Source organism: Marmota monax, unplaced genomic scaffold (genome assembly GCF_021218885.2).
Source record: "Marmota monax isolate L192 unplaced genomic scaffold, Marmota_monax_Labrador192_F-V1.1 WCK01_AAM20220418_F8-fsc00968, whole genome shotgun sequence".
Lineage (NCBI taxonomy): Eukaryota > Metazoa > Chordata > Mammalia > Rodentia > Sciuridae > Marmota > Marmota monax.
Window position 1 is genome coordinate 28,724 of NW_026694731.1, and position 24,940 is coordinate 53,663.

General features: G+C 52.1%; 1 protein-coding gene and 1 long non-coding RNA gene across 9 annotated transcripts in view; one reads left to right on the forward strand and one right to left on the reverse strand.

The window, feature by feature from the left end:
- Nucleotides 1-3,012: 3,012 nt before the first annotated feature.
- LOC124079046 (uncharacterized) lies at nucleotides 3,013-8,784 on the reverse strand. The gene is made up of 2 exons (XR_006847131.2): nucleotides 8,646-8,784; nucleotides 3,013-5,468 (listed from the first exon to the last, which is right to left on the reverse strand). It is a non-coding gene; the product is annotated as an uncharacterized LOC124079046 (long non-coding RNA).
- Nucleotides 8,785-9,080: 296 nt separating this feature from the next.
- LOC124079044 (TNFAIP3-interacting protein 3) overlaps nucleotides 9,081-24,940 on the forward strand; it is a 74,654-nt gene continuing 58,794 nt past the window's right edge. For 5 of the 8 annotated variants that reach the window (XM_046424203.2, XM_046424214.2, XM_046424213.2 and 2 more), the window contains exon 1: nucleotides 9,081-13,303. In XM_046424203.2, coding sequence (XP_046280159.1) covers nucleotides 13,118-13,303 — 186 coding nt within the window. In that variant the 5' untranslated portion in view covers nucleotides 9,081-13,117. Of the gene's footprint in view, nucleotides 18,549-18,882; nucleotides 19,097-24,940 lie in introns of all 8 variants that reach the window. The other 3 variants (XM_046424216.2, XM_046424215.2, XM_046424210.2) reach the window with 3 other exon arrangements.

Sequence of the window (24,940 nt, forward strand, 5' to 3'; positions counted from 1 at the left end):
ACACTTAAAAACAAAACAGACAAACACCTCTGACCTGGGGAGTCCTTACTTTCAAAGCCTGGGTGCACGGGACTTGTCACTCTGGGACTTATGACGTGAGGAGGAGAGGTTTCCCGCCGACCCCGGTGCTCAGGTGGGTGAAGGCACCAGGTGCTGGAGGCACAGTCTGAAGCATGTGCCTGTGGGTGTCACTGGGTCAGGCCGCTGCCTCCCACCTGCCCTGCTCCCTTCTGACTCACAGGGGTGCTAACCAACTTCCTCTGCTCTGCCGGAATGAGGCTCCCTGCCCACCCTGCACCCTGCGGCCTGAGAACCGGCTTCCACTTCAGAGGCTGAGTCACGGCCTTTCTTCTAAAGATCATTTCTGCCAGCAGATTTCCTCATCCAGTTTCAGAAAGAAAGATCCACAAGCCAGAGGGCTCGGTTGAGTAGCGTGGTAGCTTCCTGGGCTGAGATGTGAGGCCCCCGCACTTTAAGGTCAACCTCAAAGATATTTTGGGAAGTCATATAATCAAAGAAAATTAGCATGAAACTCAAAATCAAGGGAAAAATACCAATGTTTCAATATTCCTCAGAGCTGAACTCAGCTGCAATGTCTGATTTGCAAAAGGAAGTGGTGATTCATCTCTGGCCCTGTGGCCCCTCAGAGTGCTAAGTTTCTCTTGAAGAGTCCCCCGAGGGTCCAAGGGACCTGGGAGGTTCGGGTTAACAATGTGGGCAGTGCTTTCATTCCTTTAGCTTCTATCAGCTAAAATACATAAACTTTTACTAACTTCGTGGATTTCAAAGATCATTTTTTTACTTAAGCATGATACATTTGTATGCAATTAACCCATAGAGGCCTTAACAATGTAATTTGACTTACCATATGCAGTAAAAATCCATCTTGGTGAATGTATTCAGTTTCAGTTTTTTAAACAACCCCCAGGGGAACTGTATGTTGACCTTGGGGGTACCCGTGGGGGCCAACGGGAAGGCATGGAACAGCCCTGAGATCTGCAGTTGCTACAGACCCTGCGTGACCACCTGCACTGTGGCGGGGAGCAGGATTCAACCATGCTGGCGCAGGCCACCCAACGGCCTTGCTGAGAGGGAGACGTGCACCTAACGGTGTGGCGTGTGAAGCCCCTGGGAACCCACATGCTGCTCACATGTGTGACCTCCGCGTGCTGGACAGTGAGCCCCTGATACCTCTTGGATCTAAAAATGTCCCCCAAGGAGCTCCTGGTCAGGTGATGCAGGAGTGCCCAGAGGTTATGTGACTGGATCCTGGGAGCGGGGACATCATCAGCGGGGAATCTACTTGATGGATTGATAATTTCAATGAACTGTGGGTCTAACAGCAGGCAGGTGGGGTGTGGCCAGAGGAGGTGGGTCACTGGGATGTGCCCTTTGACTCTATCTGCCCCTGGCCCCTTCCCCTGTCTCTCTGTGCTTCCTGGCTGCCCCTAGCTGAGCAGCTGTCCTCCACCACACCCTCTGCCGACACTCCTCCTGACCTCAGGCCCAGAGCCACGGGGTCAGCCAACTATGGACGGAGCCTCTGGAACTGTGACCTGGAGCTCGTTCTTATAAGGTCTTGAGTTCACTGAAGGCTGACTGGCGGCACCCAGGGAGTGTCCTGCGCCTGGAGGACGGAGCTGCCAGAAATGGACAGCGCTGAGGCACCCCTCCTGGGGCTCCCTGGACAGTCCTGGGAGGGCATCCGACGGCCACGGGGCCCCGCATCCGTACTGGCTCTCCTGCTCCTGCTGACTTCCTGATTCATCTCCTTCTCCAGAACTTCAGGCTGGGGAAAGGGTCAAGAAGAGAATCTACTTCTCACAGCTCTGTGGAGTGGGAAGTCCAAGACCCAGGGGCTGGCCTCTGGCGGGGCTGGCGCCTTGTCATTCTGCAGCAGGATGTGGAAGGGCAAGGGTCACAGGAGTGCCACAGGGCACGAGGGGGCCTGACGCTATTTTCATAAGGAGGCCACTCTTGCAGGAGCTAGTCCACTCCCGATGACATCGACCCACCCCAGAGGCACAGCCCCGCGGGGACCCACCCCCTCTGACAGGCCCCACTTTCCCTGGCTGTTGCATTGGGGACCAAGTTTGGAGACGTGGACTTTGGGCAACACTCAAACACTGCGTGATCCGTTGCCACTTAACAAATCACCTTCAGGCTTAGCGGCTTAAGTGTCTCATTCTCCAGTGTCTGTGGCCGGCCTTCAGGAAGAGCTGAGCTGGATGGTTGGAGCCCAGAACGTTTCCAAGGATCAAGGTTCAAGGTCATCACCGGGGCTGCCCTGGAGGCCGGGTGGGGCTGGAGCTCCCCCACCCCCACTCTGCATGTGTGGCTCTGAGCAGGAGCCCTGTTCCCACCCAGGGTCTGCAGCTCCTCACACAGTGGCTTCCCGGAGTGAGCGGTCAGGAGAGGGGCAAAGGAGAGTAAGAGCAGCAGGTCTCCTTACCAAGTTCTAAAAGGGGTGTGGTCACTGCCACTGTGTGCTGCCGATGACGTAGGCCTCACCTGGGCCCAGTGTGGGGTCCACATAAGGGGTGAAGGCCAGGAGAGGGGAAGCTGGGTCCTCCTGGAGGTCGGCTGCCACACTGCCTCAGGGCCTCCCTCCTGGTCCATGGGGTCATTGCTATGGACTGAATGGTCTTGCTCCCTGCTCCCAGATGGTGCTTGGGGGTGGAGCTTGGGGAAGTGAGACATCACCCAGGTGCAGCCTTCACATAGGATTGGTTCCCTATCAAGAGACACCAGGGAGTCCACTTTCCCTCTCCCCACCTGGTGGAGACAGCAAGACACATCCACCCACAGGAAGGGCCTCCTAGGACCCAGCCTCATCTTTCCTGAGCCTCCAGAGCCATGGGAAATCAATCCGTGTGACTTTAGGCTCCTAGTCTGGGTGTCTTCAGTCTGTGTTATTTTGCTATAGCAGCCCAAGCTGTCTAAGGTGTCTCTGTACCTAAGTCTTTTATCCCCAATTCTGCTCTTGGATGGAAGCCATGCTGAGGCAGTGGATGGTTTTCTCTTATCCTTTTAATGATGCAGATGTGTGCGTGATGATAAGGAAAGATTTCCAAAATACATCAAGTGCAAAAACAAGAGGTCGAACTGTTCTAGCACATGCACAAACCTGGCGACTGTATGGGAAACTTCCTCATGGTCAGTGGGGTGACTTGGGGGAGAAGATGAGGAAAGACTTTCTAATTTTCATTTCATGATTCTCAACATGAATTTTTGAAACACATTTATGTATTCCCTTAAAAACAGTTTGACTTTTTGAGGTGGTGAAATCATGAGCAATTTCTAATTTCTCTATAATTTTCTGCATAAAATATTTCATAGTGCTTTAAAAAAATAACTTTATCAATTAAAAAACACTGTCTCCTGTCACAATTGAAATTGTTTTTAGAAGTCCTAAGTCAAAACAGTATGAGGGCTCCTGTGTGGCCTCTCTCCAGGTGGTGGGCTGTGGTTTTGCCCACCTGGCCTACTCAGACGGGGGTGGAGAGGCATTCTGGCCTGCAGGAGTCCCTGCTCAGTGACAGGGCACTTCTTGAGACCACTGAGGGGCTGGGCGGCACTATCCTAACATCATGCGGAACCAAGCCTGGTGCAGTGCCTGTAATCCCAGCAGCTCCGGAGGCTAAGGCCGGAGGATCGAAAGTCCCAAGCCAGCCTCAGATGCTTAGCAAAACTAGGAATGCACAGAGGAATTATCACCTGGAAGCATTCCCAGAATCTTGTTCTAGTTCTCAGTAACTTTTAATATTTTAAATTCAGGTAGAACTCCTCACCAAGATCATCTGAATCCTGATAAAGAGCACTTATAGGAGAACTCAAAGGATAACGGGTAAAATTCTCATCTTGAAAGTGACAGGCAGCCAGGCGGTGATGAAGCAAAGTGGTGGCTGCCTCCTCTGAGTCTTCAGCAGGTAGAGCCAGGACAGGGTGCCAAGTAGCCTCAGAATCCTGCCTCAGGGTAGCTCGCCGCTGTGCGCAGCGGCCACGAGGTGGCGCCAGCTGCAGCCGGAAACCACTGGCTCTGCTCTGCATCCAGGTGGCACCAGCCCATGTTGCCTGGATCCCAGAGGCAGCTCCCTGCCTGGGGCTGGAGCCCCACATTTAACCTTGATTTTCAAAGACCACAGGATCAGAGGCTGTGGGAGGGTTTTACTACCGTGAGCAGCAGAGGGCTCTTACCACAGGTGGGTTGCTCAGTAATACTTACATCCAAGCCAGATATGGTCTACACTGATCAATTTAAGAATTTGAGTTGTCAGTTTCACTAACTGGCATGAAGCTAGTGAAGGGAAAAAAACGAGAAACCATCAGTACTTTTCAAGACCATTTTTTTTTAAGGAAGAAAAAATTGTAACTTAAAAAATAAACACCTTTCTCAATTACTGGAATATTTCTTGATAAGCAAGTATATTTCCTACAATTTTATGTGCTAACCAAGTATCCTTATCAAGCTTGTGTTGTCATGGAGGAAGGGGTCCTCCGTGGCTAGGCCACTGTGCCCTTTGAGTGCTCTGGCTGGGACCGTGGTGGTGTTTCCTTCGGCCCGTCCTGGGCAGCGGTCTGCGTGGCTGGTCAGTGGGTTCCTCGAGGCTGGCACGCAGTGCTGACTTCCACTCATCCCCGTGGGAGTCCACTGCTCCCAGCTTACTTTCGTTTTTTAGCTGAGACACAAACATGAGGTTAGATCAACATCACGTTAATGTGATAACAGTCCAACGTGTGATGTAAACACAGGAAATGAGCGGAAGAGTTCCCCTCCAGAGCCACCTCGCTGGGCTGGCCTGCCTGGTCTCTGACCTGTCCCAGCTGGCTGGGCCTCTCGGGGCAGCCGTGCCCGCCCCGTGCCTGCTCTTGGTTTTCCCGCATGGCGTGAGTTGTGGGGCAGAGGGGACGTGGCGGGAGATGGCTGGCCTGCCTCAAGTGTCCTCGCAGCAGCAGAAAGATCAGCAACTGCGAGCCTCCATCTGGGTGGCCACTTCTTCTGCTTCCACACTCTTGACTCCTTTTCATCAAATTGGACCAAGTGGTAAATATTAATGAAACATGTAAATTTGCATAGCGAGTTTTCTCGGTTTTGTCTTCTCTAGTAAAAAGTCTCAAACCACAGAGAAAGGCACTCTTCCTCTTTCTCTCTGCCAGTCACTCTTGGCAGGAGAGACCCCGCATTTTTCTCATGCTACACCATGAGCTCTCCACACCTTACCCACTAACCATTTTCACAATCGCCATAAAATAAACCCCTCGATATGTCTTCTCTCCTCTCCTGCAGCTCACGATGCTTTGTTCCTAGAGGAGAAGTGGGAAATCCTGGTTCCTGTGGCTCCCAGGTGGAGGCTGCCCTTGGAGACGCTCCCAGAGACCCTGCATGCAGGACGTGGCGGCTCATCGACCAGCTCCAGCCCACTGGAGACTCTTCCTTGGACTGGAAAATATTTACATCCTGGGTTCATCTAGAGAAATTAAAAGGAGCACTGTTGGAGAATCGAACAATTAAATGTAATTAAATGTAAATGCAAAGATAAAAATCCTTAGCTACATTCCAAGTGCCCCCCTTGGGGGAGACTGCAGGGTTGGACTTAATGATTCACAAGCCTGTTTGGGGGCTCCAGGGTTGCCAGTCCTCTGGCCTCTGAGAGTGAGCTCTGCTTCTGCTTCAGAGGAGAGAGTCGAGACTTCACAAGGCAGGATGGGTCGAAGGAGACCAAAGGCGGGAATGGAGAAGGCGGATGAGAAAAGTCAATTCTCGGTTTTTTTTGGAGTGAAATACCCTATGTCAGGCAATGAGAGTTCACCCTTAGGGTCTTGCACAAAGTCGTTAGTAAATGTACATTGCTCACCTATGCTTTATAGAGAGAATCCCTACTGAGAACAGAAGACTCCTGAATTGGGCTTTGAGGTCAGTGCAAGTTGAAATCAGTCTTCTACAGAAGAGATTACAGATGAGATGATGCTCAGCTGGAGAGTGACCTCCCCATCCAAGACCCCACATCCTTCATGATTTGCAGGGATAGAGCAGAGGCTTAGGGCTCCTAACAGAAGATTCTCACAGCATTTAAAACAGGAACGTCTCTAGTTTACGTGCATGACTCTGCGTTTGGTGGGGAGAAGACAGTAATATGTAAACATCAGTTACCCATAATTATAAAGTGCATAAACCAGTGATTGTGTGTGTGTGTGTGTGTGTGTGTGTGTGTGTGAGCGCGCTCTTGCAGGTTGGCTTGGTTTGAATTTCTGTTACTTGCAGAGGGCAATTCTGGTTATCATAGGTCAGTCAGGATGAAGACAGGCAGGATAAGAGATTGAGAACAGGAAGGACCCTCAGAGCCGACTGTGTGCCAGCCTCTCTGCCCGTCAAGGTGCAAGCTTAGCCGCAGCCTGCGCTGGTCCCGGGGGAGGAATCCATGGGCTTCTCCCTGGAGGAAGGCTCATGGAAGACCTGTGCCTGTGTCTGGGTTCCCAAGAGCTATCCAGCACCAGATTGGAACTCGCTGGTGGGAGCTCAAGTTTTCAAAACTTAAACGAAAACAGAAGATTAAAACCTATATGACACTTACAAAAAAACTGGGGGGAAAGTCGCATTTGGAAGATACAAAAGTCAAAGCAAACATATAAAAACTATGAACAGGTAGGGATGAACTTGTTTTTAAAATGGAAGCCGATGATGAATTCCATTCTCATTACTGATGGGCTATGAAGTCGTTGGAGGGTTCTTCCTGTTCTCATTGTCTTGTCCTGTCTCTTCCCCTTCTGATTTAGATTAGGTAAAATAGTAATTTTAAAATTACTATTTTACCTAAAACCTCAAGAGAGGTTTTGCTTAGCCAGAGTCTCGTCCACGTGGCGTTTGGCAAAGTTCTGAGGCAGCTGCAGGCCGGGAGCACCTCTGGGCCGGTGGCATGAGAGACGGTGGCCTGGCTCCTGCCACTGTTCCACTGCACAGGGAACAGCACGTGGTCTGGAATTCTGCAGGACAGGCACCAGCCAGGAATGTGCAGCTCCACGTGGGAGAGTCCCACCAAGTGCCAGGTTAGTGCAGACTGGTCCTTTATCACACTGAGAGGATGCACTTTTCTCACGTTTACCTGTGACTGAATCAAGTCACTGAGCTTGTCAAATACTGGTTTGTATAACATGCCTGACAGACGATTTCCTTTTGTCAAGAGCGCTTAAGGTGACCTTGAAGCACTGGTTTCCCAGAGTTTGGGAGCTGCACTTCTGATGCCAGAGGCGGAGGAAGTCCAGCGCCCGAGGGTCTGCCAGTGGCGAGGAGCAGCACCCCAGGGAGAAGCCAGACCAACCAGAGGGGAGCGTCCTCAGGTGTCCACTCCCTTAGTACTGCCACAGGATGGACGCTGTCCCTGTCCACTGGACCCCGAGGCCCTGGGCAGCTCAGCATACCCTGGGCATATTGGGGCTGCGTCCTGGTTCCCTGGCTCCTCCTCTGAGCCAACCTCAGCCCTCCCTCCGCAGCCCTCCCTGCCTCTCAGGAATCGGCTGCGTTCACAGCCACCCTCCACACACCTAGCACACGCGCCCCACACCACGTTCAAGAACAGGCTTCTGGACGGTGAGTGCCGGTGAGCAGGTCACGGGCCCTCGACAGGAGGACAGAGAGCAAGCAGGACAGCAGCAGGTGCACCATTCACGGGTACCAAGTCACCCAAGGAGCGTTTCTATAAATACGAAAATAATGAGAGAGTGCCCTTTGCTTCAGAATGCTCTTTGTTGGGATTACTTCTTTCTGTGACATTTGCAGTTTCTTGATCTTACAAATTTGGTCGATACTGGTTTCCCTCCTCATTTTCCTTTGAAGATTGCCCCTCCTGGAAATTGTAGAAATTGATGTTTTACTCCGTCTACTCACGGAGTAGAAAGGGGGAGAGCCAGGGGGGCCTCATGTTCTGAGGCAATGTTCAGGGTAAACAGGAGTCAAAGGCACCACTCTGTGTCACGGTTTTGCGTGGTGACACCTCCAGAATGGGCATCCTTGGCCTCTCGAGGAAATGTAGACAGGTGTTTTCATGCCCAACACCAGGCTATTTCTCATGCCACAGCTTCCTAAAATTGCCTGAATTTTAACGACTCAAACACAATGATGAGAAAAGCAGCCCTTATTTAATAAAGAATGTCCGCATCGGCCTCCTTCATCCTTGGCACACGTCAGGTGAGGTACCAGGCCGCGTCTGGTCCCCCCTCATGCCAGGACTGTCCTTGACGCTGGGCGCAGAGCTCTGTTCCTTTCTGTCCTCTCAGTGTCTTGCTGCTTTGAGATCTTTACAACACTCCAGAGTGTTCTGTACAACGTGGCCAATCCTGGAGACTTCAGAAAGTGATGTGGGACGGAAGCGTCCTCAAACCCCCCGTCTCCGCCTAGGCCGAATGCAGAGGGTCCAGTGAGAACTTCATCAGGAAGGGCCGCTGTGATGTGGAGGAGAGGAAGGGAGCCCCGCAGCCCGCGCCCGTCCCAGGAGCCTCGCACCAGGCCTGGGAGCCATGATGAGTCAGGCTTCTCTTCAGCTTTTAGTAGCCATGAAGGCAGTTTTTACCTACCCAGAGTGATATCTGGAAAAGATCAACTCCTACCCGCCCACTCCTACACAGGGGTGGTGGGCGGTGGGGGAGCTTACCGTCTGCGTGGGCACCGGGCTGGGGACGCTGGTCCCACCGGGACTCCTACTCGAGCAGCAGGGGCACACCAGCTGGGCCAGAGGAGCTTGGCGGGTCTCTGCTCTCTTCTTCCCGGCTCAGGTCCAGTGCAGCCTCAAGGACCAGCCTGGAGCTGCTGGTAAAACCCCCGAGTCCACTGTGCCAGCGCCCGGCGGGCTGTGGTGCCATCTGGAATACTGAATTCAGTTTTCATTGGAGCCCTCACCGCCCCTTGCGTGATTCAGGGTGAGACTTCCTCCCCTCCACATCACAGCGGCCCTTCCTGATGAAGTTCACCTTATGAGGTGGTGCGCTCCCGCAGGCGCAGTTACCAAACAGGAATTGCTCTTTTACATTCCTTCTTAAAACTGAGCACATTGGCCTCCAAATCTTCACAAACATGACTGTTTGTATTGTACCAAGAACAATCTCAAGTGTTCAGTGTATTGTGTGCATTTGCTGTGAAACCCGCCCTACGTCTGTGTCCCTGTGCGCACGCTCACTGTCTCTTGCAGACAGGTGGGCAGAGGCAGAGGAGGACAGAAGCCGCACACCACCTAATTGGCAACCCCTTTCTTGGTTATTTTCACAATTCCACCATGGGCTGAAAAGGCCCCAGGTGCACAGTGGCAGCCAGGAGTCCTGACAGATGACGACCATGCGCCCACAGCTTCCCTGATGGGGCAGGCCCCTCTGTCCCTCTTAGGAGCCCATCATCCGTGTTAGCATGCAGCGTCACCTGCACTTCACCCTTTCAGCAGCCGTCGCTGCCTGAGGAGGACTTCTTCTTGAGCCATGACCTTGGCACGAGCCTCCTTGGCCTTCTGCACGTTGGGGCAACAACTTCATCCTCAAGCCCTAGCACCGCAGGCTGGGAGCTGCCACGAGCTCCAACCAGCAGTTGGGCTGTAACTGCAGAATCTATGAAAGGAAATCAGGTCAAAGCCTGAGCTGGGAAATGCATGGCTGTGAGACTGCGCAGCCCTCCTGCATCCCAAGGGACCCACGCAGGACTAGGATCACGCTCTTGTCCTGTCAGAATGCACGGTTCCCAAACACAGCTTCCAGTTCTTCCCTCCCAATCCAACTGGACTTGACCTCATAAACCTGCGTTCCAGGCTGACAGCCAGAAAGCAGCTGGTGCCCAGGGAACTTCGGGGGGCCGAGCCTGTCCAGCAAGTACCTGTGGCAGCTCAGGAGTCTCCCTGCCTGCAGCAGCCTTCCCCAGAACGTGTGGTTTACGTCATTCTCCAGACGCTGCCCCAGTGCCAGGGGACACTTTTGTTCAGCCACGCCTCCTGTGGACCCCAAGCCAGTCTTTCCTTTGTCAGAGTTGCTAAGAGGGCAAGGGGACCAGGTTCTGCTCACTGAGACAGTTCCCCCACGTCCACAGTGGACTGTGATGCTTAACCCACAATCGTTTTTCTATTTAACAATTTCTAATAACGACACACTTCACTGGACCCTTGCAAATCTCTTCACGTGTATTTTATTGGAGTAACGGCCACTTTCATGCTGACCTTGATTCCTCTTCTCTCTGGCCAGCGTAGCTTTGCTTCCTACCTCTGACCCTCACAGAAAGGAAGCAGAGTATGCGAAGTGCAAGGGCTCTGGTCTCTGACGGGACTGTTCCACAGCTGTCAGGAGGGGGACACAGAGACAGCCCTGGGATTGGAGGTTTCACTGGGCCTTTGACCTTGGTGCACCTGCTGCTCCTGCCCACAGGCCTCAGCTGCAGCCTCCCAGGCACTGCCAGAGGATTAACTTTCCTCTGCATGTAGATGCAGACCCTCGCAGGAAGGACAGAAAGCTGAGACGTCTTAGTGCCCTGTGTCAGAGGGCGCTGGGGCCCATATGGTGGACGCTGACCCACATGCTGCCTGCAGCTCTGGCCTGCTCACCCTGGTTTCCCGCCCGAGTTCCCTCAGTGGCCTTACACCTGATTCAGGGTTTTGATGGGTGTTCCACGCTGACGGGCATGTCAGGACTGCTTTCCACAGAGGGCACCTGAGGCCCACACTTGCCCGCCCAGCACTGGCTGTGCTCGGGTCAGCCAAAGCCAGAGCTGGGCTGGACGCTGCCACCCAGGCTCTCACAGCACGGGACTTCCACTTGTGCTGGAACTGCTTGCCACCTAGAGAGGTCAGCAGGGTTCCTCCCATGTACTCTCCAGCCCCACCCCTCCCTTCCCCAGTGCAGCTCTAGTCAGTACGTCCACTGCTGTCTCTGCATGGACCGAGAAGGTCCATGTGGAGGCACAAGTGATCCACAGCCTCTGAGGCTCCTGGGCTTCCTTTAGCAAACCAGAGGCCTTGCTCAGCTGCCAGGTGGAGCCACTTCTTTGGAAGACCTTGGACAGCTAGAAAGGCCTCCAAAGGAGAGAAGAGCCACTGCTGTGACCCCTGACCACAGCTGTTGTGCTCAAGGAGGGTCCAGAGTACAAGCAGCTGCAGGATCTTCTGCCTGACGCAGGGCAGGCAGGGGCAGGTCCCCAGGGCACTGGTCTGGAGAGGCGTGGCCCTGCGTGGGCAGGCAGGCCTGGGCTCCTGGCTGAACTTCAGGAGTAGTTTCAGAATGAAGCAAGAAGGGCTCCAGGCCTGCTGGAGAGACAACCAGGTGAACCAGGGGATAGGTCGTGGTTTGTTCATGAAGTGGGCTGTGGGTTGGACACTTAAATGTTTCTTGAAAGACAAAATTAAACCTAGAATTGAGCTTTAAAGTTTAGTAGCTACACCATCTTAGTACCCCATAGGACGGCCTCTCAGCCTCTGCCCTGCAGCAAGTCCCCCAAAGACTCAAGATGTGAGACAGCCCTGGGATCGGAGGTCTCACTGGGCCCTTGACCCTGGTGCACCTGCTGCTCCTGCCCACAGGCCTCACAGTTCCATAGCTCAGAGCTCGGCGGGGTCAGAGGGCAGTGCTGTTCTCTGCAGGGCCAAGGCCGAGCCGTGGAGGGGGCAATCCTGCTCTGGGGCAGCTGGCTCTAATCAGGGACGAGGAGGAGGAGGCACCTGGGACCCAGTCTTTCCCCTTGATGGCAGAAATGAAAAGCCACATTGTTTTCCCATCAAGAGGGGGAGCCCTTCTCCACTCCCGTATCTGGACCACCCTGGTGACTTGCTGTGGCCAAGAACACATGCAGAAGCAAAGCGGCACCCTCCTCGGACCTGCCTCAGGAGGTTCCCATCTGCTCCCTCTCTTTAGAATACTTCTAATCACCAATGAGGTGTCATGAAACACTGTGCACAGCACGTGGCTTAGAACTGGCTATTTCAATAGAGAACCAAACTTACACGCTATTTTGCAGCTTTGCTAATTTAGGAAAAATTCGATATCCGTCCTATGAACTTGTAAATGGGGCCCCAGTTTTCAGCCTACATGCACTAAGCACTGGATTGAAGGAGCGACGGGATCCGGGTTGCTTTCATACCTGTTTGGTTGTTACAGACCTAGAGCTCTCCTCTCTGATAAGGCCCCAATTCCTTGTGGAGGTGACACCGCTGTATGACACAACCAAGCAGACTTTAGAATCACGGGCATGAAGCACTTCTGCCAGAAACCAGAGCACTTCAAAGGAGCCCTTGAGTCTTCTCAGGAAGTACCACTGACCGAGTGGCCAGGCCTCAGACCTGAGGAAACCCACAGCCGAGCCCGACTCTGGGTTGGCTCAGCGACTCACCCACAGGTCCCCTAGACTGGCCACCTTGCCTAAGAGCGAGTGACCCAGAGTGGACACTCACAGGATGCTCATGGCTTCTTGTTCAGCCTAGAAGGCAGCCACACAACTTGGAGAGGTGGCAGAGGAGGCTGGAAGGAGGAGTGGGCAGGTCCAAGTGGAGTATATACAGCCAAGGAGAGCCAAAGACCCTGGTCAAGCGGGAGTGGCGTTTCCCACTAGTCCAGCTCCAGGGCAGTGTCCTGGAAAGCACGCTGGCCCACCTCAACTTCCAAAGTTGACCCAGCAAACCAGAGCCTGGAGGTGCGGGTCAGTGAGTTCCTGGACCACGGTCAGCAGGAGCCTCAGGGTCACCCACCGGTCACACCCACTCGCCTTTGCTGTGTGGCCACAAACCCCAGGTTCCTCAGCCCGGTGATTCCCAGAGCCTGCTGGGTGGACAACGAGAAGCCACGTCCCAGGACAGGCTCTGCCTCTGGATCAAGTGTGGGTCTCTTCAGTTTTTGAAAACTCATCAAGCTGCCAACTCACGCGCGTGTCTGTCTGTGTACAGTGCTCCAGTCAGAGGTGCCAGAGAACAGGAAGCCCACCTCTCTGTGCTCCCACACTGGGCTTTGGGCAGAGCTCTGCATTTGCATGGCTGTGTGGGAAAGGGACATCCAGCAGCCACATCAAGTCTTTCGCTCTCCCTGTGGTCACGGCCGTGGTGCAGTCCTTTTCCAGACCCTGGGAGGGGAAGATGGAACCCGCTAAATCCGGCCAAGGCTCCCGAGACGGATGGTTCTGGCCAGGGACGGAGGAGGCCAGGCTCCCTCCTGGGCTGTGGCTAGGACTTGGCCAGCACAACGCAGGTCGACGGCACCTTACAGAGGGCTGTGTATCTCAGCAGAAGTCCTCCATGATGGCTCACTGCGAGATTCTCACTCACCGACCGAACCACTGCATTCGCCCAGGGACCCGCAGGTAATTGACCCAGCACCTGGCACGTCAGGTTCCACCTGTCCCGGGGACGGGGCCTTGCTCTGAGACACCGCACTGCTTTGGCTCCCTGGGGCCTGAGCACACGCAGGTCGGGCAGAAGGGCTTAGCACATGAGGAGCACATGGGCCAGGGGAAACCGGTAGCAGTGTACCTGTGGCCTACCTCTCATCCCAGCTGACCTTGGAAAGCCTTAGTTTGCTCACGTGACAGTCACAATGCCACTGCATGGGAGACAGCAATGTGTGGGCTTCTGGGACTCACAGCTACGGCTCAAGCCCTACTAAGGAGACCCTGGCTGAGCGAGGCAACCCCGGTGGGCATTCTCTCCTTGCAGGACCAGCATTGGGCACTTCTCCCTGGTTCTGGTCTGCACTGACCCTGGTCAGCACTGGGTGCTCCTGTTGACAGGCACTTTGCACATGGATCTCCACTGCCTGGGCTTTATTTCCTCATCAGCACCAGGGGTAGGGTGGTACCTTCTTGCCCGTTACTGTGAAGAATAAGTAAGCTAATGTGATGTTCTTCAAACCCTAATGTCCACCAATGAGTTCCAGCCCTATCCCTGGGGATCTCGTTCACTCAGGAAGTCTGGGTTGGGCCTGAGGTTCTGCACTTCTAAGTCTCTGACGATACCAGTACTCTTGTCCAGACACCTAACTAGAGGAGCAGGGGGATAAAAAGCACCTGGCACATAACAGATGATCAGAAATCATTGGTAATCATTATTCTCAATTATCATCATCAAATTCATATGTGAGTCTCTCCGATTTGTGGTTTAATCACCACACAACAATGAAATGTTATTAAATTAGAGGGGCTGACTTTACTTTAAACTTGACTTCAGCAATTGACTTGGCCCAGTAATTGACTCTGCCCATAGTATGATTGAGATTATATATTTATATCTCCACAGTTTTAAAAACCAGAGAGAACGATCTGGAAATCTTCTTGAATTTGTGGCATTTAATTCTCTTGCCCTTGTAGTAGATGGAGAAGCTCTGAATAGTTGGATTGCAGGAAATATCCTTAGCCGCACACAGTGAGATACATTATTGCCAAGAGTGCTACTCACCAGCCTCATCCAGTAATAAAATATTATGCCTTGTCTGTTACCAGTTCTATGTGTAGACCAAATTTCCTGAGAATAGTTGTCAGGCTTGGAAATGAAGAAGACATTTCTCCATTTTTCTCTCCATATGATATAGTTTTGTACGTTTGACATTTTTTTTTATTTTAAAATTTAAAAAAAAATATTATTATTTCAGATCTTTGACTACTTTTGACTTTCTGCAAACTTAAGCATCTTTGTAAAATAGAGGACATTTCATTAGAGGCCAAGAGCTTCCTTGGACATTCTTACACATGGTGAAGTACACAGGGACATTGTTTTTCCCAGGGTCTGATGATTCTTTGGCAGTAAATTGTGCATTCAGGTATCTAGTTTCTTCATTGTGCTGGGAGTTCAACTCTTCTGGGTCTTTGACATTTTGGTTTAATATATGAAAGAGGTAATGTAATTCCACAAGTAGAATCAACCCAGAGTGGATATAATGTAGAATAATGTAAAAGTCATATTTTGGGTATATTTTTTTTCCCAACCACACAGGGACCTTAAAAAAGATAATTAAATTCATGCTAAAACCAGAGGCTGTGTGTCCATTTTTCCAGGGAAAACTTGTGCTGTCCTCTATCTGTGACCCAGACCTTCTGACCTGAAAGGTCTACCTAGGCATGTATGGCCCAGTCTCATGTTTAAATCAAGGACTCGGGCATCAAGGGGTTAAATAAACCTGATACGTCATGTGGCCGTTAGATCAAGTGTCCCTGTAGAGGGATGCCTGGTTCACATTAAACTTCTAGAAATAGACTTCTCTCCTTGGTGCATGAGATCATTTTCAAGCCAGGCTTTGAATTATTTTGTGAGCTTGATGGTGCTGGAGGTTGAATTTCACCTTTGCCCTGTCATCTTCTGAGTCCTCTGGGACAAAACAGTGAGGCCCTCTCCTGATCTTCAGCTGAGTGACCGCTTTCCCTTGAAGTGTCCACAGACCTGATGCTGTTAGTGGCCGCTCTTGCAGTTCTAAAGCCCCTGTTATCCCCGAGTGCACAGACCCCAACGCACCACAGGTCATCATCTGAAGACCTTCTGAGAACCGTGACTGCCAACAGGGGTCCTCAGAGGTGGAGGCCACAGCTCAGCCTCAGAAGTTGTTTTCACCTATGGGTTTCCAGCTGAAAACAAGAAGACTGCTAAGGGGAAAAGATCCCCTCCACTAAGATGTGTCAGGCTGTCTTCCCAAGCTCCGTCTCAGAGTGGAGGACAGAAGGCCATCACAGCGGATCTGGTCCAGAGGCCCGATTTCCAGTCAGTGCTCCTGGGTGGTATTCCACACGAGCCAGGAGGATCAAAGGCGCACTTGATGTTGGAGACAGTGTGGTTCCCCATGGATGGGGAAGTCTTTGATGTCCCCTGGAAACAGGAAAGCGCCAGTTGTGGTGAGCACAGGAGTCAGAGGCTGTGTGTCCACTTCTCAGGGACTCCCCCGCTCTGTCCACACCTAGGACCACCTTTGAAAGTCACGCTGTCTTTGAGGCTGGCTTGCAGTGGGAACTGGACTTGGTCCCAAGCAGCTGTGTTCTGAATCACCTATGTCCCTGGCTCATCTCTGCCTTTCCATCTCATGTGGAATTGTGTGCTCGTCTCCCGTCCCCATCCTTGGCAAGACCCAGCTGCCTGCAGAGAAAAATTGGTTCCCGAGAACAGAGCTGTGAGGTCATAATGGTTGACACCACGTGCTCTTTAGGCCTTTGCCGTCTGTGCTGGTGTGAAACACACACATGCACACACACACTGTGATGGGGGAGTGACCCCAAAACACACACTGAACTGCCCTTTTATTTAAATAATAAATCATTGATATTAACTCTTGGACTTGGATACACCTACTTCTAATTATAGGAGCTGGAATTTGAGAGAAAAAAGCCCTTCTTCCTAGGATCAGGGTCCACATTTCCCCTCAGCTCCTCTGCTGGGAGCTGGCCAGGAGACAGAGGCCAAGCTCCCCGCCGCCTTGCCCCTGGGGCCTGATGTCCGTCTCTGCCCTTAGGACCACGGAAGGTGTTGTCCTGCCAATGTCTGGGAATGAGCTCTGGTCTGCATCCCTCACCACAGCCACGGCCAGAGGCCCACTGAGCTCTCGCCGCAAACCAGACCCAAGCTGGACAGCTGAGGAGCTGCGCCCATGTCACAGGGAGGTGGCCTGCCTGGATCTGGCTTCCCGCGAGAGCTCCGCTCTACCCCACGCTAGGAGACCTCACGGCAGGAAGCCCTGGAGATGGAGCTCTCGCCGCGCTAGCTTTCTGTGTCCATGCGCTTCCATTTCTTGCTGGGATTTGAAGTCTGGACATTGGGAGAGGAGAGGACAGGAGATGGAGGATGTGCCTGGAGGGAGAGAGGGGAACCCGGACCCCCCAGGGCAGAGGTGCTGCCCTCTGCCTGTCCCCGCACCGGTGGCAGCCTTCGCCCTGGCGTCCCAGGGCATGTGACTGTCAGCTCACGTGACAGGTGGGGGCTGTCCTCTCCTGAGCTGAGAGCCTGGGAAGTGCCCTTGCTGGACCTGCTAGTCCCTCGTAGGACCGAGAGCAGAGCAGCCATCTTCCCAGGCTTGGCTCTGAAAGACCTGGTCTCGCCTGGCCAGTCTCCTTCTCTCCTCTCTCACCCTGCTCCTCTGACTTGGCCCCCATCTTCCCCTTGAGGCCTGGTCTTCACGTTTTATTACTGTTTTGGACTTGTCCCTGAAGGCAAGTCACTAGACAGATGCTCTTTTGTGGACTGGTGGGTCCCGTGGCTGGCCCGTGGCCCCTCAGCCCTGGATGCTGCTCAGGGGCTTGGACGTGTGAGGAGAAGGTGCAGTGACCCCGGACCACAGTGTCCTCATTTCATGGTGGCAGCGTCTGGCACGTCCAGCTCGCTCCTGGCAAGGCAGTGGGGAGTGGCGACAAGGAGGTCTGTCCATCGCAGAGCACATCTTACGACAGGATGGGGACACTACTACTGGAACTCTGAGGAGTTCCAGGGGGCACTGAGGCCCCTTGTCCTGTGCCTCCCATGGGACCATCCCACGGTGAAGGGTGGGACAAGTGTGGGTGCAGGTTCCAGAGCCTGAGAACCCAGCAGTGAGGTCACTCACTAAACCACCAGGCGGGGTGGGAGGGGTGCCCCCAGCAGAACAGGGGGCAGCAGCCCGTGGGAGTGCCACTGAGCGGGAGAGCCCCTAGGAACAGGACGGACCTCCTTGCCGCTTTGGTGTGGCACTGAAATGGCACCTTCTCGTGGAACTTTAAGATAAATCGTCATTCTCACATGGAAAGAAAGTAACAAGGGAGATGTTACTTTGTGTTAGTTAAAGAGACTTTTTACAAGACCTTGGAGACACTTTGGGAGATGGTGACACAATGGCATGTTGGCGCCAGATGTGTCAAAGGATCCAGGTGAGGGCGGAGGGTGTACCCCGGGCTCTGTTCTGATTTTGTTTGGGGTTTCCTGCCTGTGCAAGCTGCACTGTGTGATGGACGGCTTGTTTTTTCCTTTTTCTGAAAACTTTTGTAAGAACATAAAAACATAAAGAAACGTCACCAGCACGGGGGACTTTACCCGCCAGGACTGGTCTGTACGAGGCTTTGTGATGTAGAGAATGCGAGCTTCCCTTTGTCACCGCTTGGCGTTCCAGCTGGTGTTCCAGCATGTGCCAGCCGGGGTGGAGTGACACAGTCATTGTCAGGCACACTGCCACCGTCTTCCTGAAGTGACAATGCCTGTCATGGTGGGACGAGCAGTGTCCTCTGTGTGGCCTCTGCTGCCCCATCCAGCACACCCAGCCCACTCAGCCCCGGGGCCCAGCAGGCATGCACCCTGCACTGGGGAAGCCCTCTTCACTCCCTCGGAGAGGGCCATCACTGCCCATGAGTGGACAGACTACTTCCCTATGGTAATAAAAGTGCGTGAGCTTCCTAACCTGCCATGCCAGCAACAGGACCGTGAGCACAATTTCCCCTCTAAGTTAGAAAACGCGCAGCGCCTCCTTCGTAAAAGGCAAGGGGCTTGTTCTAGATGACTTCAAAGGGCGTGGTAACTGTCGACCCGGGTGCCGCGCTCTCAGGGAAGGAAAGGAAGAGGAGACAGAGGTGCATTCCTAGAAATGAGAATGTGCCCTGCACGGCCCTTACAGTAAGTGGTGCTGCTCTGGGGGTGTGTGTGTGGCCCTGGAGGCTGAGAACTTTCCGCTCAGTGGGCAGGTGGACTTCCTGGACCCGCGGAGCCTCGAGAGGTGCCTGGCCCCGGGTTTCCATTACAGCACAGCCTGAGAGGGAACCCTCTGTGGTGTTTCCCGCAGGCTGGGAACCTTTCATCTGTAGGTCGTGTTTGTATCCGAGAGGTGAATGTTAATAACCTCTTGGCAGCAGAATGACTTTCTTAAGGAGGGGGTTTCCCTGTGTATGGGTGGCTTAACCTTTCAAAATACATGCTTCTACTTAACCCACTCGGTTACTGTTTGATTCAGAGTCCAGCAGACCAAGTCTCGGGGCTGGACCCCAAGGTGCGCGCCCTAGAGCTGAGAGGGGCTCTCGGGGTGCACACGGTGAGTGACCCAGCGCCTGGACTTTCATTTTCCGGCTCAGCAGAGCTCGCAGTCACTGCACTCCTTAGAGGCCTCAGGTTATCCTCCTAAAGAGCATGTACAATGGATGACGCGTCTGGGAGCACCAGCAGTTAAGGTAAGGGTCTGTGCTCCGCGTGGGAGACCCTAAGGGAACCAGTGAAGTCTTTAGAGTCCTCACCAGTCGGCTCTGTCTCCGTATCAGATAAGCTGCTTTAATAAGCCCTGGCCATATGACTGCTATCCTCCTGGCTTCGTTGTTTCTAGAAGTTCTCTAAGGAATGGCTGACTCACGCAGTCATGGGGATGACGCTGTGGTCCTGCCGTCCTCAGACAGCACAGGACTCCAGCCGTGATCCTGTCGGGACAGGCAAGCGTCCCCGGGCTCCAAGGGAGCACTCTGTTCTGTATTCTTCAAGGTGCCGTGTCCTCCTGTCCCTGGGGAGCATGACAGCATTTTAAACAATGCATTTCTAAATATAGTTACTGGAGTGTTTTATTCAAAGTAGTCGTTTTTTCCCAAAGGAGAATGGAAAAGAAACTTCCTAGGAGTCGCTTAAGTGTAAACAGCCAAATCGTCTCCCAAGGAAGGTGATTTTAACAGCCAGCAATGGACATGAGTAGGTTGTGTGTATCCGGCTCGGGAATACTGGGATGACGGGGACAACGGGGAGGACGAGGACGACGGGGAGGACGGGGATGACGGGGATGACGTGACCCCAACCTACAACACTGCTCCCGGGCCTGGGGTCCCTGCTGTGAGAGGCTGAGGGTGCTTCCACAGAGTCCCACTGCGAGCGGCCTGCAGGGCTCCACCCAAAGGGCAGGAGCAGCTCTTTAGAGTGGATCTGTGTTAAGAAACAATTTTCGGGGGGCGGGGGGGTCTCCTCAATTTCTTGAGGCCATTTAAAAAAATCAGAATTGCAATTTTATATTCCAGAAAATTAAAAAAAGAAATCCCATCCCTCATTCCCCTCGGTCCCGTTGCGGTTCCCGTGGGTGCTGTCTGCTTTCCTCACTGGGTGCTCTCCCCTCCACTGGGGCGGGGGGTGGGGTCCTGCTCTCCCGCTGCACTCACTACGCCTCTCATCAGAGTGTCATGGCTTTAAACATGAGAAACTGAGTGTGAGACCAGTCGCTCCTATTGAGGAGTCTAAGACCCCGAGCGGCAACAGCGCCGGGCGTGGGTCCCACTGAACACTTGGGTCCTCAGCTCCTCTGAAGACCTGTGGCTGTGGGTCCCTGGCAGCGCAGGTCGGGTGAGCATGGAAAGGGGCAAGGGTCCTCGTCAAGGAGACCTGTGGCCTCAGCGTCTGCGGCTTTTACAACCTGCTGCTGCGGCTTGGCTCCTGGGCTCTTTGCCTGTCGACTTCTAAATGTCCTTCCTCGCTGAGATCCGGCAAGGAGAGATGCTCAGAGGAGAGCCCGTGGGCCGGTTCTCCCGCACGGTTGGATGTCTGGGATTGTGAAGGCTGGGATCCTCCAGAAGTGAGTTTCACTGGTGGTCATTCATATGTGACGTCCGATTCATTCCACTGCCTGTTGATCATTAGAGAAAATGAGATCCACATCTTTTGGTTTTGAATTCAATCATGCTTCTAATACACATGTTTAAAAGGTTGACTTTGTAACTTGGGGAACTTCCATGAAATTCCTCAGTAAAGGTCCACAATGTGAGAATATTTCCCATAAAAGAACTGGATATAGACCCAGAATAAATGCCTTTCTACATGCAGAATGAGAGACCCTTCCAAGGACAAGAAGAGCCTCTTCCCCAGGTAGGAATTGGTCCTGGGTGACATCTCACCGAGCTCTAGGACATAGCATCCATGGCCCTGGGGTGACCAATTTTCATAGCACATAGGTAGCAGAGTGACTCTGGTCATTATAATGTCCGATGCTTCCCATTTCAGACATGGTGATAGAGACCGGATCCAGAGGCACACAGGTTTGATGATATCCCTGGTGACAGACAGAAGCATGGTCTCCTGGTCCCTGATTCAGGAACATTTCCAATTCCAATGCCCAGAGGTCAATTGAGCACAAAGAAGAAATGCAGGTGCCGATGGGCTTGAGCTACAGAGAACATGGGGCCAAAACTTCATTGTTTCAAGGAAAACAAAGTCTTAGAAGGAAATAGGTGTCAAAAGTCCCCTGATTTGACACCTTTCTGAGAAATATGAAATGGAAAAAAAAACCTATAACTCTTTGGGGTATTTCTTTTTATTTGGCCCAGTGATGTGAAGCAGAAATCCTCCTTTTCAATCTCCTCTGAGCCGTGACTGTAAGTGAAAGCCGTGTGAGCTATTCCTCCCAGCTCCTTCCCGCCACGGTTCAAGGGGCTCAGTGCCGACCAGGAACGGCCCTCCTACCCTCTGGAGGCAGTCAGGGCAGGAGAATAAGGACCCCAGCTCTTCGGTGACTGGCGCATCCTGTTGAATGGCAGTCGCCTTGCTTTGCGTAGAAATTATCAGAAAGGCTTCAGTGGTGTCCCAGCTTTGAACCTGCAAACTGGGGTTAGTGTCATGGTCACCTGAGGTGTCCATCACCCTGTTTCTAGGTGGACTCCCCTTCTTTTATTAGGGATGCGATGACAGACACAGAGCTCTAGGAATGAAGCTTTTGGACACGCAAACTGGCCACTTCATGTATAAGGAGTGGCTAAAGGTGTTATTAGGAAAATGTGCTGGAGATTTTGTCCGTTTCTTTATTGCCTGTAATAACAAGGATTTTTAAAAGAATCATAAAACGTTATTATTTGCATATTGGCAACAAATGGGCTTTAAAAATCCCCAAAAGCCATGCAAGTTACTAAAAGTAAACTAAATGCCAAAAGGATTGTCTTATTTCCTCACAGTGTTTGTTAAAAATGGATTTTAATGCTTTCAAGAGAGACGCTCACTGTCGGGGTGCCACAGGCCACTCCCCCTTGCTGCCAGCAGCGCCTGCCTGGGCTGCTGCTCTCCCTCAGCCTCCCTGGGCGCTCTGTCCCCTGCACTGCACAGCAGGCGGGACTCCAGGCAGCCGGGCTCATGGCTCAGGTCCTGCTCTGGTTTCTGCTGCTAAAAGTCGAGTGGCACATTTACCAGCTCTGGGTTTGTTTGTTCTCCCAACCCACTTATAAATTCACTTTTTTTTTGGTAATTACATAATTTAAATGGACTGCATATAAACTGATGGTGTATGGGTACAAAGAGGTGAAAGAATTATTGTTTCTACAGCACCTGATTGGAATACCTGGGAAATATCCAATAAAGGTGGTTACCAAATTTAAGTTGCACGTGGGTGAGACAAATACAGAGGTTTGGAAAATCGCCTTGAGCATCTAAAAGCATCTTGTTTTCCACCTGCCTTGTTTCTTTCTTTCTTTCTTTCTTAAAGAGAGAGAGAGAGAGAATTTTAATATTTATTTTTTAGTTTTCGGTGGACACAACATCTTTGTTTGTATGTGGTGCTGAGGATTGAACCTGGGCCGCACGCACGCCACACTTGCCTTGTTTCTTATAGTACTTGTTCCTTTGTAAAGAAACCAAAATTAGAGTTGACAGAGGATTCACCATGGGCCAGGAGGCCAGGTAGACAACTGGTAGATGCCCATTTGGAAAAGAGGGCATGTGTATTTCAAATTTCACCAAAGCAATGTGGCACTAATGTATTATTTCTCATGAGTCTCAGTTTTAGCAAATTTTTTTTTTTTTTGTACTGGGGATTGAACCCAGAGGTACTTAACCACTGAGCCACATCCCAGCCCTTTTTATATTGTGTTCAGATACAGGGTTTTGCTGAGTTGCCTAGGGCCTCACTAAGTTGCTGAAGCTGGCTTTGAATTTGTGATCCTCCTACCTCAGCCTCCCCAGCTGATAGGATTACAGGCATGCACCACTGCGCCAGCCAACATTTTAATAACTAACTACCAGTAGTTCTCTTATGTGATCAACAAGAAAGCTTTTTATGTATTCTTAAATACCGAAATATCATTTTCAAACAATCAGTATAAGGGCTTTGTGTATGTAAGTGTGTGAATGTGAAGCTACATACGTGCATTTTCACATATGCTCTTACAGAATCTTTGTAAGTTATCACACGTGCACACACACAGACCACAGGGATGGTGATTTTGATAATGGCTTGCCGGTTACCAAGTGCATTCCGTCTGAAATACGTCCATCTGGTTAACATTTGATTTGAACTGGTGACAGCAGGCACGGGAGCGGGACAGTTCCTGGGTCGGTATCCTGAGCTCCACCTTGGGTGCCATGGAGGGAAGTGTGTCACAGGATAAACTACCTGTCAGCCTCAGGGCTTCTGCCTCGTGGCTTCACCCCTTGGATGGGCCTGCACAGGATCCAGTGCCACAACCCGGACGTGCCAGCACGGCGGCGTATACCACAGGCGCTTTGAACATGATGCTTTCAGGGTCTCCAGGGCTGACTCGCAGACTTTGTCTCTGACTGGAAACACTTGTCCCTGTCCTTCAATCTGGTGGTAGAAATCCCAGATTCAGAAAGCTGTCCCCAGGAATGGCAGGAGGCTCTTACAATCTGGTTTACTTCCTAAATAAGTCTGTCCCCTAAAGCTGGGTTGTTCGATCTTCTGTGGATTGTGTGAATCTCTGCTTAAGCAATCAAACTACTTACGATCTTCACTGATGTGCTGAAACCCATCCAAGACCCCAAGGCATCTCTTGGTTAAGTTAAATAGAAGGTGACAGCTGCTTCTTCAGCACCACAGGACTTCACTGTGTAAAGGAGCAGTGGACAGGGGAGGGGGACAGAGGAAAGTGGGCAGACAGACAGCCTGTGCCTTTCCCCAGGGGATGCTGCTGGCCACCCGGCTCTAACATGAATCTCATGATTCTCAGAGTCGTCGCAGTTTGCCCTTGCCTTCCCAGGAAGACGGAATTATAAAACAACCGTAAATAAAATAGCAATCCTTTGGTTTTCAAATTTGATTGATATAAACAGGGCAAAAATAAAACAATATAATCCACCAAAATACTTAGAAATAAAACAATATAATCTAAAACTATATGCTTAGGACTCATTATAGTCAGATGAGACAGGTATGATTATCATCCACATCTCAGAGGAAGCAGCACAGAAGGCCTGCAGTCTCCCCAGTTAGGAGACGGATGGGCCAGGATGGGCCTGGGCAGTCCCACTTCTGAGCCTGCGTTAACTGCGGCCCGGCTTGGCATCTGTAGATGTGCAAAAGAATATGCTTAACAAGCAGTTTATAATCCCATATCTGGGATTTCTACCACCAGATTGAAGGACAGGGGCAAGTGTTTCCAGTCAGAGACAAAGTCTGCTAGTCAGCCCTGGAGACCCTGAAAACATCAGTTCAAAGTGCCCGTGGTATACGCCGCCGTGCTGGCACGTCTGGGTTGTGGCGTTATTAAGCATATTCTTTATAAAAGACAAGAGGCCAGCCCCACCATTTCACCCCGATCTTTCTTACACCAACTGATGCCGCAGAGCTTGACTTTCTTCCTGGGTTCACCAAACTCTAATCAGATCAGTTAGACATTTTCAGACATGTGCATGGATTCTGGAAGTCACTTTAGAAGAAGGATCTCAGCATTCGGTGGATGGCAGGTTGTTGGCATAGAGCAGGGCACTGTGGTCATGCCTCCGACAAACGGGGATACACACAGTGGTCCAGAGCTCGGGAACTGCACACATGAGCATATCTGGGCAAAAGATGGCTTCCCAGAGGCCCTGCAAGGCAGGGGAGGGAGGTCGTGGACATGAGGACAAAGCAGGCCAGTTGCTGGTGACCTGAAGACTAACAGAGAGCACGGCAGGCAGGCAGTTGGCCCTGATTAAGCAGAGGAGCTGACCACCTGAACGGCAGTCCTTCAGGAGAGCATCCACCTGGAGCATCGAAGGACGGGAGGCCAGGCAGCCGCTCCCCTTCCCCTGCGCTTCTCACCTGTGCATGAACGTGCACCATCTTCTGT